Source organism: Oncorhynchus mykiss, chromosome 5 (genome assembly GCF_057628025.1).
Source record: "Oncorhynchus mykiss isolate SJ-2025 chromosome 5, ASM5762802v1, whole genome shotgun sequence".
Taxonomy (NCBI): Eukaryota; Metazoa; Chordata; class Actinopteri; order Salmoniformes; family Salmonidae; genus Oncorhynchus; species Oncorhynchus mykiss.
This window is the reverse complement of record NC_143026.1, coordinates 98,059,355-98,072,936: the sequence shown is the minus strand read 5'-3', so window position 1 is coordinate 98,072,936 and position 13,582 is coordinate 98,059,355. Positions and strand designations below refer to the sequence as shown.

The following is a 13,582-nucleotide window of genomic DNA, read 5'->3' as shown; positions in this document are numbered from 1 at the left end:
AGCTCCTGTTTTCTTTGCGACTTGTGGTAACTTTACGTAGTTCTAAATCAATAGTTGTTTAGTTGTCTGAAAATGTGGGAAACATTACCTTGCTTCACCATGCTGTCATTTTTTATTAAGGTATCTTTGACAAATGGGTACTTTTTCCACCACTGTGTGTGTGTGTGTGTGTGTGTGTGTGTGTGTGCGCTCTAGGTCTGTGAGCTGGACATCATATTTAACTTTGAGAAGGCCTACTTCATCCTGGATGAGTTCTTGCTGGGAGGAGAGGCTCAGGACACGTCTAAGAAGAATGTACTAAAGGCTATAGAACAAGCTGACCTACTGCAGGAGGTAAAATACCTCACTGACCCCAAGACAGGGACCTCTCTAATCTACGATAACCCAGACATCTCTCTCTCGCTCACACTCTCAATACTGCCTTGTTTTCTATGCTATGATTTACAGAATGTAGACTTTCAGATCCATCTCTTCCCAGGTACAGTCCATTAACCCTGCAGGATCCAGACCACATAGCCTTTAGCATCAGACCCAGGATACATAGCCTTTAGCATCAGACCCAGGGTACATGGCCTTTAGCATCAGACCCAGGGTACATGGCCTTTAGCATCAGACCCAGGGTACATGGCCTTTAGCATCAGACCCAGGGTACATGGCCTTTAGCATCAGACCCAGGGTACATGGCCTTTAGCATCAGACCCAGGGTACATGGCCTTTAGCATCAGACCCAGGGTACATGGCCTTTAGCATCAGACCCAGGGTACATGGCCTTCATATTTACTGGATTGGTTCAACAGTGCAGAAGAGAACCTCCCCTGACAGTTTGTTTTCTCTCTGCTCAGCTGACCACTGAGAAACCTCTCTGATTGGCAGGTTGTGTGTTTGTAGATCCAGAATGAGGACTGGGGAGGTTTACCTAATGAGGAGATCTTATAGCGGACTGGAGTACTTCCCCTTTACACCAGGTCCTGCTGGGTAAATACCATGGTGCAATGTGTTCAGAGTGGAGTGTTGTATGACTGATACAGTCAGCCAGTCATTTAGCATGGTGTGAACCAGCCAGCCAGTCAGTTACTCTACATGGTGTGATCCAGCCAGTCAGTTACTCTGCATGGTGTGAACTAGCCAGCCAGCATGGTGTGAACCAGGCAGTCAGTTACTCTGCATGGTGTGAACCAGCCAGTCAGTCAGAATGGTGTGAACCAGCCAGTCAATCATCAGTCTGCATGTTATGAATCAGCCAGTCAGTCAGTCATCAGTCTGCATCGTGTGAACCAGCCAGCCAGTCAGCTTGGTGTAAGCCAGCCAATCAGTCAGTCAGTCTGCATGGAGTGAACCAACCAGTCAGTCAGTATGGTGTGAACCAGGCAGCCAGTCAGTGTCATCATTCTGCATGGTGTGAACCAGCCAGTCAGTCAGAATGTGTGAACCAGCCAGTCAGTCAGCATGGTGTGAACCAGCCAGTCAGTCAGAATGTGTGAACCAGCCAGTCAGTCAGCATGGTGTGAACCAGTCAGTCAATCACTCTACATGGTGTTCAGTGTGCTGTATTCGGTGACTGCATGTAGCAATACTGTTTACCTTGTAATGCTATGGGGAAAGTAGATGGCAACAGCCAGTCAGTCATCATCGGACATGAACCCAAACTGGACGGGTTTTGGCCATGTCTGAGTATGTAAGTGTTCAGCAGTGGGCATATATCAGAGGAGGGGAGAAAACATTCCAGTGAAATGAGAATGGGGGCTTAGGTCGCTAGAAGTAGTGTATGCCATAGGGTAGCGCATGATGCACTAATTAATATGGAGGAAGGAAGGCATACCTCAGGGCTTATGATGAAACTATTTTAATGAAACTGTGGAGCAGCTCAGTGGTATTGTAGAGTAAGCAACCACAACGCTTTGTTAAAATACTGGCGTCTGAGCCGATTCTAAATACACACTCAGCACTACATGAATAAGGAAAGTTTCTCTTTGCATACTGATTGGATAAGGAAGGTTTCTCTCTGTATTCTGAATGGATAAGAAAAGTTTCTCTCTGTATACTGATTGGATAAAGAACGTTTTTCTCTGTATACTGATTGGATAAGGTTTAAGGGGCGGCAGGGTAGCCTAGTGGTTAGAGCGTCGGACTAGTAACCGAAAGGTTGCAGGTACAAACCTGTCGTTCTGCCCCTGAACAGGCAGTTAACCCACTGTTCCTAGGCCGTCATTGAAAATAAGAATTTGTTCTAACTGACTTACCTAGTTAAATAAAGGTTAAAAAAAGGGAGCTCTGCTTACCATGCATACAGGTTCTTAAAGTTTGGGTTGAGTGACAAAATAAGAGGTCAACAGCAGGTTGCAAGTTTTATTTTCTCCTTTTCGACCGCTACTCAAAACCTCAGACTTCTATCTCTAAAGACTGGTCAAAGGATAAGAAGCACACGGGAGAACACAATGAAATATACAAACAAACAAAAACGGATTTCGGTGCAGGGTCGAGGGAAGAGTGACTAGGGTGGACATTTTTTCAGCCGGTGATTGTCAAGCAAATAACTGCCGGTCTCACGGTAATTGACCGTTATTGACATAAACACATTTAGCATCTCCTGGCTTCCACACCTTTGGAACATTAAAAAAAGACTAATAAATCCATGTAATATAGTCTACCTACACCGTCACAATAAATCCATGTAATATAGTCTACCTACACCATCACAATAAATCCATGTAATATAGTCTACCTACACCATCACAATAAATCCATGTAATATAGTCTACCTACACCATCACAATAAATCCATGTAATATAGTCTACACCATCACAATAAATCCATGTAATATAGTCTACCTACACCATCACAATAAATCCAAGTAATATAGTCTACACCATCACAATAAATCCATGTAATATAGTCTACCTACACCATCACAATAAATCCATGTAATATAGTCTACACCGTCACAATAAATCCATGTAATATAGTCTACCTACACCATCACAATAAATCCATGTAATATAGTCTACCTACACCATCACAATAAATCCATGTAATATAGTCTACCTACACCATCACAATAAATCCATGTAATATAGTCTACACCATCACAATAAATCCATGTAATATAGTCTACACCGTCACAATAAATCCATGTAATATAGTCTACACCATCACAATAAATCCATGTAATATAGTCTACCTACACCATCACAATAAATCCATGTAATATAGTCTACACCATCACAATAAATCCATGTAATATAGTCTACACCATCACAATAAATCCATGTAATATAGTCTACCTACACCATCACAATAAATCCATGTAATATAGTCTACCTACACCATCACAATAAATCCATGTAATATAGTCTACACCATCACAATAAATCCATGTAATATAGTCTACCTACACCATCACAATAAATCCAAGTAATATAGTCTACACCATCACAATAAATCCATGTAATATAGTCTACCTACACCATCACAATAAATCCATGTAATATAGTCTACACCATCACAATAAATCCATGTAATATAGTCTACACCGTCACAATAAATCCATGTAATATAGTCTACCTACACCATCACAATACATCCATGTAATATAGTCTACACCATCACAATAAATCCATGTAATATAGTCTACCTACACCATCACAATAAATCCATGTAATATAGTCTCCCTACACCATCACAATAAATCCATGTAATATAGTCTACACCATCACAATAAATCCATGTAATATAGTCTACCTACACCATCACAATAAATCCAAGTAATATAGTCTACACCATCACAATAAATGCATGTAATATAGTCTACACCATCACAATAAATCCATGTAATATAGTCTACCTACACCATCACAATAAATCCATGTAATATAGTCTACACCATCACAATACATCCATGTAATATAGTCTACACCATCACAATAAATCCATGTAATATAGTCTACACCATCACAATAAATCCATGTAATATAGTCTACCTACACCATCACAATAAATCCATGTAAAATAGTCTACCTACACCATCACAATAAATCCATGTAATATAGTCTACACCATCACAATAAATCCTTGTAATATAGTCTACCTACACCATCACAATAAATCCATGTAATATAGTCTACACCGTCACAATAAATCCATGTAATATAGTCTACCTACACCATCACAATAAATCCATGTAATATAGTCTACCTACACCATCACAATACATCCATGTAATATAGTCTACCTACACCATCACAATAAATCCATGTAATATAGTCTACCTACACCATCACAATAAATCCATGTAATATAGTCTCCCTACACCATCACAATAAATCCATGTAATATAGTCTACCTCCACCATCACAATAAATCCATGTAATATAGTCTACCTACACCATCACAATAAATCCATGTAATATAGTCTACACCATCACAATAAATCCATGTAATATAGTCTACCTACACCATCACAATAAATCCATGTAATATAGTCTACCTACACCATCACAATAAATCCATGTAATATAGTCTACCTACACCATCACAATAAATCCATGTAATTTAGTCTACCTACACCATCACAATAAATCCATGTAATATAGTCTACACCATCACAATAAATCCATGTAATATAGTCTGTCTACACCATCACAATAAATCCATGTAATATAGTCTACCTACACCATCACAATAAATCCATGTAATATAGTCTACCTACACCGTCACAATAAATCCATGTAATGTGGTCTACCTACACCGTCACAATAAATCCATGTAATATAGTCTACACCATCACAATAAATCCATGTAATATAGTCTACCTACACATCACAATAAATCCATGTAATATAGTCTACACCATCACAATAAATCCATGTAATATAGTCTACCTACACCATCACAATAAATCCATGTAATATAGTCTACACCATCACAATAAATCCATGTAATATAGTCTACCTACACCATCACAATAAATCCATGTAATATAGTCTACACCATCACAATAAATCCATGTAATATAGTCTACCTACACCATCACAATAAATCCATTAATTATTTTAGACCGGTCTAAAGAAACATGACATGAAGAAAATGTTGTCTATTTCAGAAGAACAGAATAGCATACTCTTAATTGTCTTATGTTAGGGCCTGATGTGGCTTTAACAAAGAAACAGGTCCTCCTATATGCTTCATGTAAAGTTATTAATGTAACTTTAGTTGTTCTACAAATGTTGGGCTATAAATGTTTTGATGTTTAATATATTGTAAGGCTGCATGATGAGACTCTAATGAAGATTTGAAAGGCATGAGTTCTGCTTAGTTTTTTGCGCAGGCTGTACACACTTCATCAGTCTCTCATTCACAATGAGACAAGAACTTGATAATGCCTCGAATTTCCCGACAACATCCCCTTTGTGTGGCTGTAATTCCCCCTCCCCCCCCCCCCCAAAAAAAAAAAACATACTTGTGAGAGATGATAGATCCCAAATTAAAACAACCACTAGCATCCCAAAAACTTTTTTGAGCAATGAGTTTGACGCAACAGATCAGAACGTTTAGCTTAAAATGTTATTAAACTATTAGGCTATTTCTTCACATTATAATCGCAGCAATACGCACACAGCAGTAGGCTATTATGTTCCAAAATGCAATACATTTGCTCGAAAACACCATTCTCAAAAGTGACCGCAAATGCGAATATGCATCTAATGCTTTTATTACAAAGGGGCATTTTTATGGTGAAAATGATCTTCCCCAAACTTGAAACTCAGGTTGTTGTCCTGGCACCACACGGCCAGGTCTCTGACCTCCTCCTGTCCTCCTCCTTACATCAGCTGATATCTCAAAGTGCTGTACAGAAACCCAGCCTAAAACCCCAAACAGCAAGCAATGCAGGTGTAGATGCACAGTGGCTAGGAAAAACTCCCTAGAAAGGCCAGAACCTAGGAAAAAACCTAGAGGAACCAGGCTATGAGGGGTGGCCAGTCCTCTTTGGGCTGTACCAGGTGGAGATTATAACAGAAGATGTTCAAATGTTCATAGATGACCAGCAGGGTCAAATAATAATAATCACAGTGGTTGTCGAGGGTGCAACAGGTCAGCACCTCAGGAGTAAATGTCATTTGGATTTTCATAGACGATCATTCGGAGTATCTCTACCGCTCCTGCTGTCTCTAGAGAGTTGAAAACAGCAGGTCTGGGACAGATAGCACGTCCGGTGAACAGGTCACGACGTTGCCGGTGTCTCGACATTGTCGGTGATCAGGCCTACCACTGTGTCATCTGAAAATGTAATGATGGTGTTGGAGTCGTGCCTGGCCGTGAAGCTATGAGTGAACAAGGAGTACAGGAGGGGACGATCCCCAAAGATCCATCACATCTCACAAAAACATTTTCAACATACATCTGTAAAATGATAGTCTAGAAACTAAAGTTGTCTTTCTTTCAGTCTTCCATGTTTTCTCCCTGGACCTCTTCAATGTCCACCTCTTGAACAGACTCTGAGGCCTCATCTTCACTGTCCCTTTCCAACCTTCTTGAGTTTGGCTCATTGTCAGGCTCAAAAAGCCTCAAATTTGCTCAGATGACCAGCAATGTTTCAACTCTTGTATTGGTCAGCCTGTTGCATGCTTTGGTGTGCGTGTTCCAAAACAAGGACCAGTTGCGCTCTGAGGCGGCTGATGTTGGTGGGATTTGGAGGATGATGGAGTCAACAGAGGAAAGAGCCTCAGATCCACAAAGTCCCTTCCACCAGGTGGCCGATGAGATATGTTGGCACAACTGCCATATTGCATCTCCATCCCAAAGCCCTTGCTTGGAAGTGTACTTTGCCAGACTGCCAAGAACCTTGCCCTCATCCAGGCCAAGGTGGGGAGACACGGTAGTGATGACACCATAGGCATTGTTAATCTCTGCACCAGACAGGATGCTCTTGCCAGCATACTTGGGGTCCAACATGTACGCTGTGACGTGTATGGGCTTCTGGCAGAAGTCTTCACGCTTTTTGATGTATTTCAGAACGGCAGTTTCCTCTGCTTGGAGCAACAGTGAAGTGGGCAGGGCAGTATGGATTTATTATCTCACATCTGCAAGCAGAGTTTGAACATCAGACAGGATGGCATTGTCTCCCTCATTCCGTGTAATGGCTACTGCTATAGGTTTCAGGCGTTTCAGGCTGCTTACCACTCTCTCCAAAATACATCATCCAGGAGGATCCTCTTGATGGGGCTGTCCATATCGGCAGACTGTGATATTGCCATTTCTTGGAGAGACTCCTTTCCCTCCAGGAGACTGTTAAACATGATGACAACACCACCCCAACGGGTGTTGCTGGGCAGCTTCAATGTGGTGATCTTATTCTTCTCACTTTTCTTGGTGAGGTAGATTGATGACCATTCACATACCTAACCATTTCCTTGGCTCTCTTGTAGAGTGTATCCATTGTATCAGTGCCATGATGTCCTTGAGGAGCAGATTCAATGCATGAGCAGCACAGCCAATGGATGTGATGTGAGGATAGGACTCCTCCACTTTAGACCAAGCAGCCTTCATGTTCGCAGCATTGTCTGTCACCAGTGCAAATACCTTCTGTGGTCCAAGGTCATTGATGACTGCCTACAGCTCATCTGTAATGTAGATACCGGTTTGTATGTTGTCCCTTGTGTCTGTGCTCTTGTAGAATACTTGTTGAGGGGTGGAGATGATGTAGTTAATTATTCCTTGCCCACGAACATTAGACCACCCATCAGGGATGATTGCAATGCAGTCTGCTTTCTCTATGATTTGCTTGACCTTCACTTGAACTCTTTTGAACTCTGCATCTAGCAAATGAGTAGATAAAGCATGTCTGGTTGGAGGGGTGTATGCTGGGTGAAGAACGTTCAGAAATCTCTTACAATACACATTGCCTTTGAGCATCAGAGGTGAACTAGTTGCATACACAGCTCGAGCAAGACATTCATCAGCATTTCTCTGACTATGTTCCTCCATTGAGCCCCAAAAATGTATGATTCTAGGAGGACCATGAGCTGTTGCTATCAATAAGGTGTCTGATTCATCATTTACACCTCGAATGGAAGTAGAGGGGCTTTTGTCAGAGGTTGCTTGTTGTCAGCGCTGAGGGAACTTTATGCACTTGGCCAGATGTTTCTGCATCTTTGTTGCATTCTTCACATATGATTTGGCACAGTATTTGCAAATGTACACAGCTTTTCCTTTTACATTAGCTGCAGTGAAATGTATCCACACATCAGATAGAGCCTGTAGCATTTTCCTGTAAAGATGAGAAAAAAATAAGTAAAAAAAAACATACAATTCCATGTACAGATAAATAGTTAGATTAGATTAAACAACTCCTTTTGTAAGATAAATGTTTTAATATGAAACATGTATGGAAACAGGTGAATTAACACTCCTCAATTAGCAGTCTCAATCAAGGTGAAACCCACATGGTAGCAAAAACTAACTAGCAGAAATTAACAAGTTAGAAATGATTTAAACACACTTCGCTGTAGGCTACTATTTACTAATTAACAAAAAAGCATGCATGTCATAAAATATATTCACCCTACAGTGCATGTGATGGAATAATGCACTGTGCATGCAGAGGGTTGCAATTCCATTGAATTGGGGATAGTTTAACCACAATATGCTACAAGACCTAGGCCTTAAGGCCTTATGTGTATCCCACAAAAAAAGGTTCACTGTTATAAGCTAACTTATATGATGAATTTAAGCAAATTTCCCCAAATTCTTGCAAATTCCGACCCTTTGCAACCCTAGTCGTGCATCAACCCCTAGTTATGAAGTCTGTTGGTCTCAACCCCTAGTTATGAAGTCTGTTGGTCCTGTCTCAATCCCTAGTTATGAAGTCTGTTGGTCCTGTCTCAACCCCTAGTTATGAAATCTGTTGGTCCTGTCTCAACCCCTAGTTATGAAGTCTGTTGGTCCTGTCTCAACCCCTAGTTATGAAGTCTGTTGGTCCTGTCTCAACCCCTAGTTATGAAGTCTGTTGGTCTCAACCCCTAGTTATGAAGTCTGTTGGTCCTGTCTCAACCCCTAGTTATGAAGTCTGTTGGTCCTGTCTCAACCCCTAGTTATGAAGTCTGTTGGTCCTGTCTCAACCCCTAGTTATGAAATCTGTTGGTCCTGTCTCAACCCCTAGTTATGAAGTCTGTTGGTCCAGTCTCAACCCCTAGTTATGAAGTCTGTTGGTCCTGTCTCAACCCCTAGTTATGAAGTCTGTTGGTCCTGTCTAAAACCCTAGTTATGAAGTCTGTTGGTCCTGTCCCAATCCCTAGTTATGAAGTCTGTTGGTCCTGTCTCTGTCTCAACCCCTAGTTATGAAGTCTGTTGGTCTCAACCCCTAGTTATGAAATCTGTTGGTCCTGTCTCAACCCCTAGTTATGAAGTCTGTTGGTCCTGTCTCAACCCCTAGTTATGAAGTCTGTTGGTCCTGTCTCAACCCCTAGTTATGAAGTCTGTTGGTCCTGTCTCAACCCCTAGTTATGAAGTCTGTTGGTCCTGTCTCAACCCCTAGTTATGAAGTCTGTTGGTCCTGTCTCAAACCCTAGTTATGAAGTCTGTTGGTCCTGTCTCAACCCCTAGTTATGAAATCTGTTGTTGTGCATCAAACCCATATCTGGTCCCGTCTGTTGTAACATTTCGTATTCGTTGAAGGCTAAATGTTTTTAAGTCACTGGAAAAAAGTGTGTGAGGGTTTGTGTCTGTGTTTTTGTCTCTGTGTACACTTGTCTAACCTGTAATCTTGTGAAGTCTGTTTAGCACTTTAAACAAATCTTAGGTTAAAGCCAACAATGATAGTTTGCCTTTACAGAACATTTTGACTGTTCTTCAAAACCCTATTATTATTATAAAGGCCTTTATTCACAGTGTGCAGGTCTGTAGTTACTCTATGAAGCTCTGCCTGCTGCTCCGTGTCCTGCTCCCTCTCATTGCCCAGTCATGTGGATGCTGTATGTGTCTGTCTGTCGTGGGTCGGGGTGGGACCTGGGATGGCTGTTGTCTTACAGCTGTGTGCATCTTTCTTCCCTCAGCCCCGTCATGAGTACTTTAATGTGCCTGTGTACTAAACGTCCACTACTGCTGTCACCACTCCACTGCTGTCCTGTCCACTCTGCATGCGGAGCCCCTCCCCCCAGCACATGGTCCCTCCAGCACCTGGCTCCTCATCCTCAGCCCCCTAAAGCGCCATGCTTTACCAACTGATCCACACAGGACTACGGCTACATCGTCAGAGGTCATTGGTCTACATTTTCAGTTTCTCACATACTTCCATCAGCTGATTCCACTGTTTGTTGTCTATCTGAAGAGGCCATGGTTTACTGTGTATAATACAACGGGTGGGTCTAATCCTGAATGCTGATTGTTTAAATCTGCATTCCAGCCGGTCTATTCCACAAGTGACTACCGGCAAAATCTATGCCTTTAAAATGCCTATTTACTCTGTTCCATCTGACTGCGCATTCCACTGTCTCATCAGCCCAGCTCATATTTCTTTTAGACTAACATTTAGTTTTAACAGTGGAGATTTGTATAACAGTGGAGATTTGCTGTCTGTCTCTCAGACATTTGCAACATTGTTTCAATATTCAAATTCAATCTCCAGCTGTCCCATAGTAATGAACAGGCAGCTTTTCTCAGCCAGTCAAAATCATGATTCAGCATAATTTTTATGGATACAGTTGAAGTCTGAAGTTTACATACAGTTAGGTTGGAGTCATTAAAACTTGTTTTTCAACCACTCCACAAATTTGTTTTTAACAAACTATAGTTTTGGCAAGTCGGTTAGGACATCTACTTTGTGCATGACACAAGTAATTTTTCCAACAATTGTTTACAGACAGATTAATTCACTGTATCACAATTCCAGCGGGTCAGAAGTTTACATACACTAAGTTGACTGTGCCTTTAAACAGCTTGGAAAATTGCCGAAAATGATGCCATGGCTTTAGAAGCTTCTGATAGGCTAATTGACATAATTTGAGTCAATTGGAAGTGTACCTGTGGATGTATTTCAAGGCCTACCTTCAAACTCAGTGCCTCTTTGCTTGACATCATGGGGAAAATCTAAAGAAATCAGCCAAGACCTTAGAAAGTAATCCTTGGGAGCACTTTCCCAACACCTGAAGCTACCACGTTCATCTGTACAAACAATAGTATGCAAGTATAAACACCATGGGACCACGCAGCCGCCATACCGCTCAGGAAGGAGACACGTTCTGTCTCCTAGAGACGAACGTACTTTGGTGCGAAAAGTGCAAATCAATCCCAGAACAACAGCAAAGGACCTTGTAAAGATGCTGGAGGAAACAGGTACAAACGTATCTATATCCACAGTAAAACGAGACCAATATCGACATAACCCGAAAGGCCGCTCAACAAGGAAGAAGCCACTGCTCCAAAACCGCCATAAAAAAGCCAGACTACGGTTTGCAACTGCACATGGGGACAAAGATCATACTTTTTGGAGAAATGTCCTCTGGTCTGATAGAACTGTTTGGCCATCGATATGTTTGGAGGGAAAAAAGGGAGGTTTGCAAGCCGAAGAACACCATCCCAACCGTGAAGCACAGTGGTGGCAGCATCATGTTGTGGGGGTGCTTTGCTGCAGGACAGACTGGTGCACTTCACAAAATAGATGGCATCATGAGGGTGGAAAATGATGTGGATATATTAAAGCAACATCAAGACATCAGTCAGGAAGTTAAAGCTTGGTCACAAATGGGTCTTCCAAATGGACAATGACCCCAAGCATACTTCCAAAGTTTTGGCAAAATGGCTTAAGGACAACAAAGTCAAGATATTGGAGTGGCCATCACAAAGCCCTGACCTCAATCCCATAGAAAATGTGTGGGCAGAACTGTGCGAGCAAGGAGGCCTACAAACCTGACTCGGTTACACCAGCTCTGTCAGGAGGAATGGGCCAAAATTCACCCAACTTATTGTGGGAAGCTTGTGGAAGGCTACCCAAAACGTTTGACCCAAGTTAAAAATTTAAAGGCAATGCTACCAAATACAAATTGAGTGTATGTGAGCTTCTGACCCACTGGGAATGTGATGAAAGAAATAAAAGCTCAAATAAGTCAATCTCTACTATTATTCTGACATTTCACATTCTTAAAATAAAGTGGTGATCCTAACTGGACTAAGACAGGGAATTTTTACTCGGATTAAATGTCAGGAATTGTGAAAAGGTGAGTTTAAATGTATTTGGCAAAGGTGTATATACATTTCCGACTTCAACTGTATATACAAAGAACTATCAATAGAAAACAGGTAAAATGAATCAAAGTGCAGCTAGTTTATCTTTCCTGATTTGGTTTGAAGTTATTGTGTTAGCTGTCTTGTTGGCTCCTCTAAACAACAGTGTCCTGACGAGAGAGCCCATCATTAGCTCAGTGTTATGGATGTCTCCAAATAAATGTCATTAGAAAACAGCTTAAACAAATGCAAATGCAGCTCCTTTGTTGTTATTCTGGTTGACGTGACTGTAAGTTAGCCGTAGTTGGCTAGCTAGAAAGCAAGGGAGAAGAACGTTGCTAGCCAGTATGGAACATTTAGAACGAACAACTGGGATACGTCCATAGATACAGAACAAAAAGACTGAACGACTGGGTCGCGTCTCTGGCAACCGAACCGATAGAACGAACGACCAGGCGGCTTGGGTAGCAACCGTTGATTTGTCTCAGGACTATATCTTGTGGAAGGATTAAATAGTATGAATAAATTCATTGAAATAAAGTTAATGAAAACATGTTTATCATTTATTTGAATATGTTGGTAAACCTTTGTATAAAAGTGATAGTTCCCTTGAAGCTGGTGTTTGGAGGATATATTGGAATGGTTTGCTGGGCCTAACAACACCCATGCCAATATATCCTCCAAACACTGGCTTCTCTGGCATTATCACTAAAATGTTGACACATTCTCCTGTCTCTGAAGAGTCCATGGTTCCCTGTGTAATGTTGACACATTCTCCTGTCTCTGAAGAGTCCATGGTTTACTGTGTAATGATGATACATTCTCTATTAAAATACAAAGTTAGTATTGGCTCGTCATTGGCTGGTAGTTAGTTTATTTTTATAGTTTGTATGCTGGCACCCTTAATCTGATTTGCAGAATTAAATAGTCCATTAATCAGTTTCACTACTTAAGAGTTCATGAGATTTAGAAGACAATAGAAACCATTGAGGAATCCACGATACAAATGTTACAAAATGGCTGTATTATTCTGAGCTAGCGCTCTTAAAGGGATAGTTCACCCAAATGACGGAATTACATACTGGTTTCCTTATCATGTAAGCAGTCTATGGACAAGGTATGACAGCAATCCATTATTTGGTTAGGTTTCCCTGGTACCGTTTCCAATGACCCTATTTGCCCACAAATCCTCAATGTTTCACAGAGGGAGCGTTTTCTGTTATGTACCCATACCCAGTCTTCAATGGAGGATGTGTTGGATAAAGTTACAATCAATTACCACTTGAATTGTATTCAAGGGGAAGTATTCTATTCCTCAGATCAGTGAGATGACAAACTGCTGCCTACATTACAGTCCCACCATGTGGT

General features: G+C 41.2%; 1 protein-coding gene across 2 annotated transcripts in view; it reads left to right on the top strand.

Annotated features, from left to right (window-relative positions):
- The window catches only part of LOC110524909 (AP-1 complex subunit sigma-2), a 29,373-nt gene extending 16,313 nt beyond the window's left edge, over positions 1-13,060 (top strand). Inside the window, exons 4-6 of one of the 2 annotated variants that reach the window (XM_021604873.3) lie at positions 196-333; positions 889-975; positions 10,048-13,060. In XM_021604873.3, the coding sequence (XP_021460548.2) occupies positions 196-333; positions 889-936 (186 nt within the window). In that variant the 3' untranslated portion in view covers positions 937-975; positions 10,048-13,060. The remainder of the gene's footprint in view (positions 1-195; positions 334-888; positions 976-10,047) is intronic. The other variant, XM_036979026.2, reaches the window with a different exon arrangement.
- The last annotated feature ends 522 nt before the right edge of the window (positions 13,061-13,582 follow it).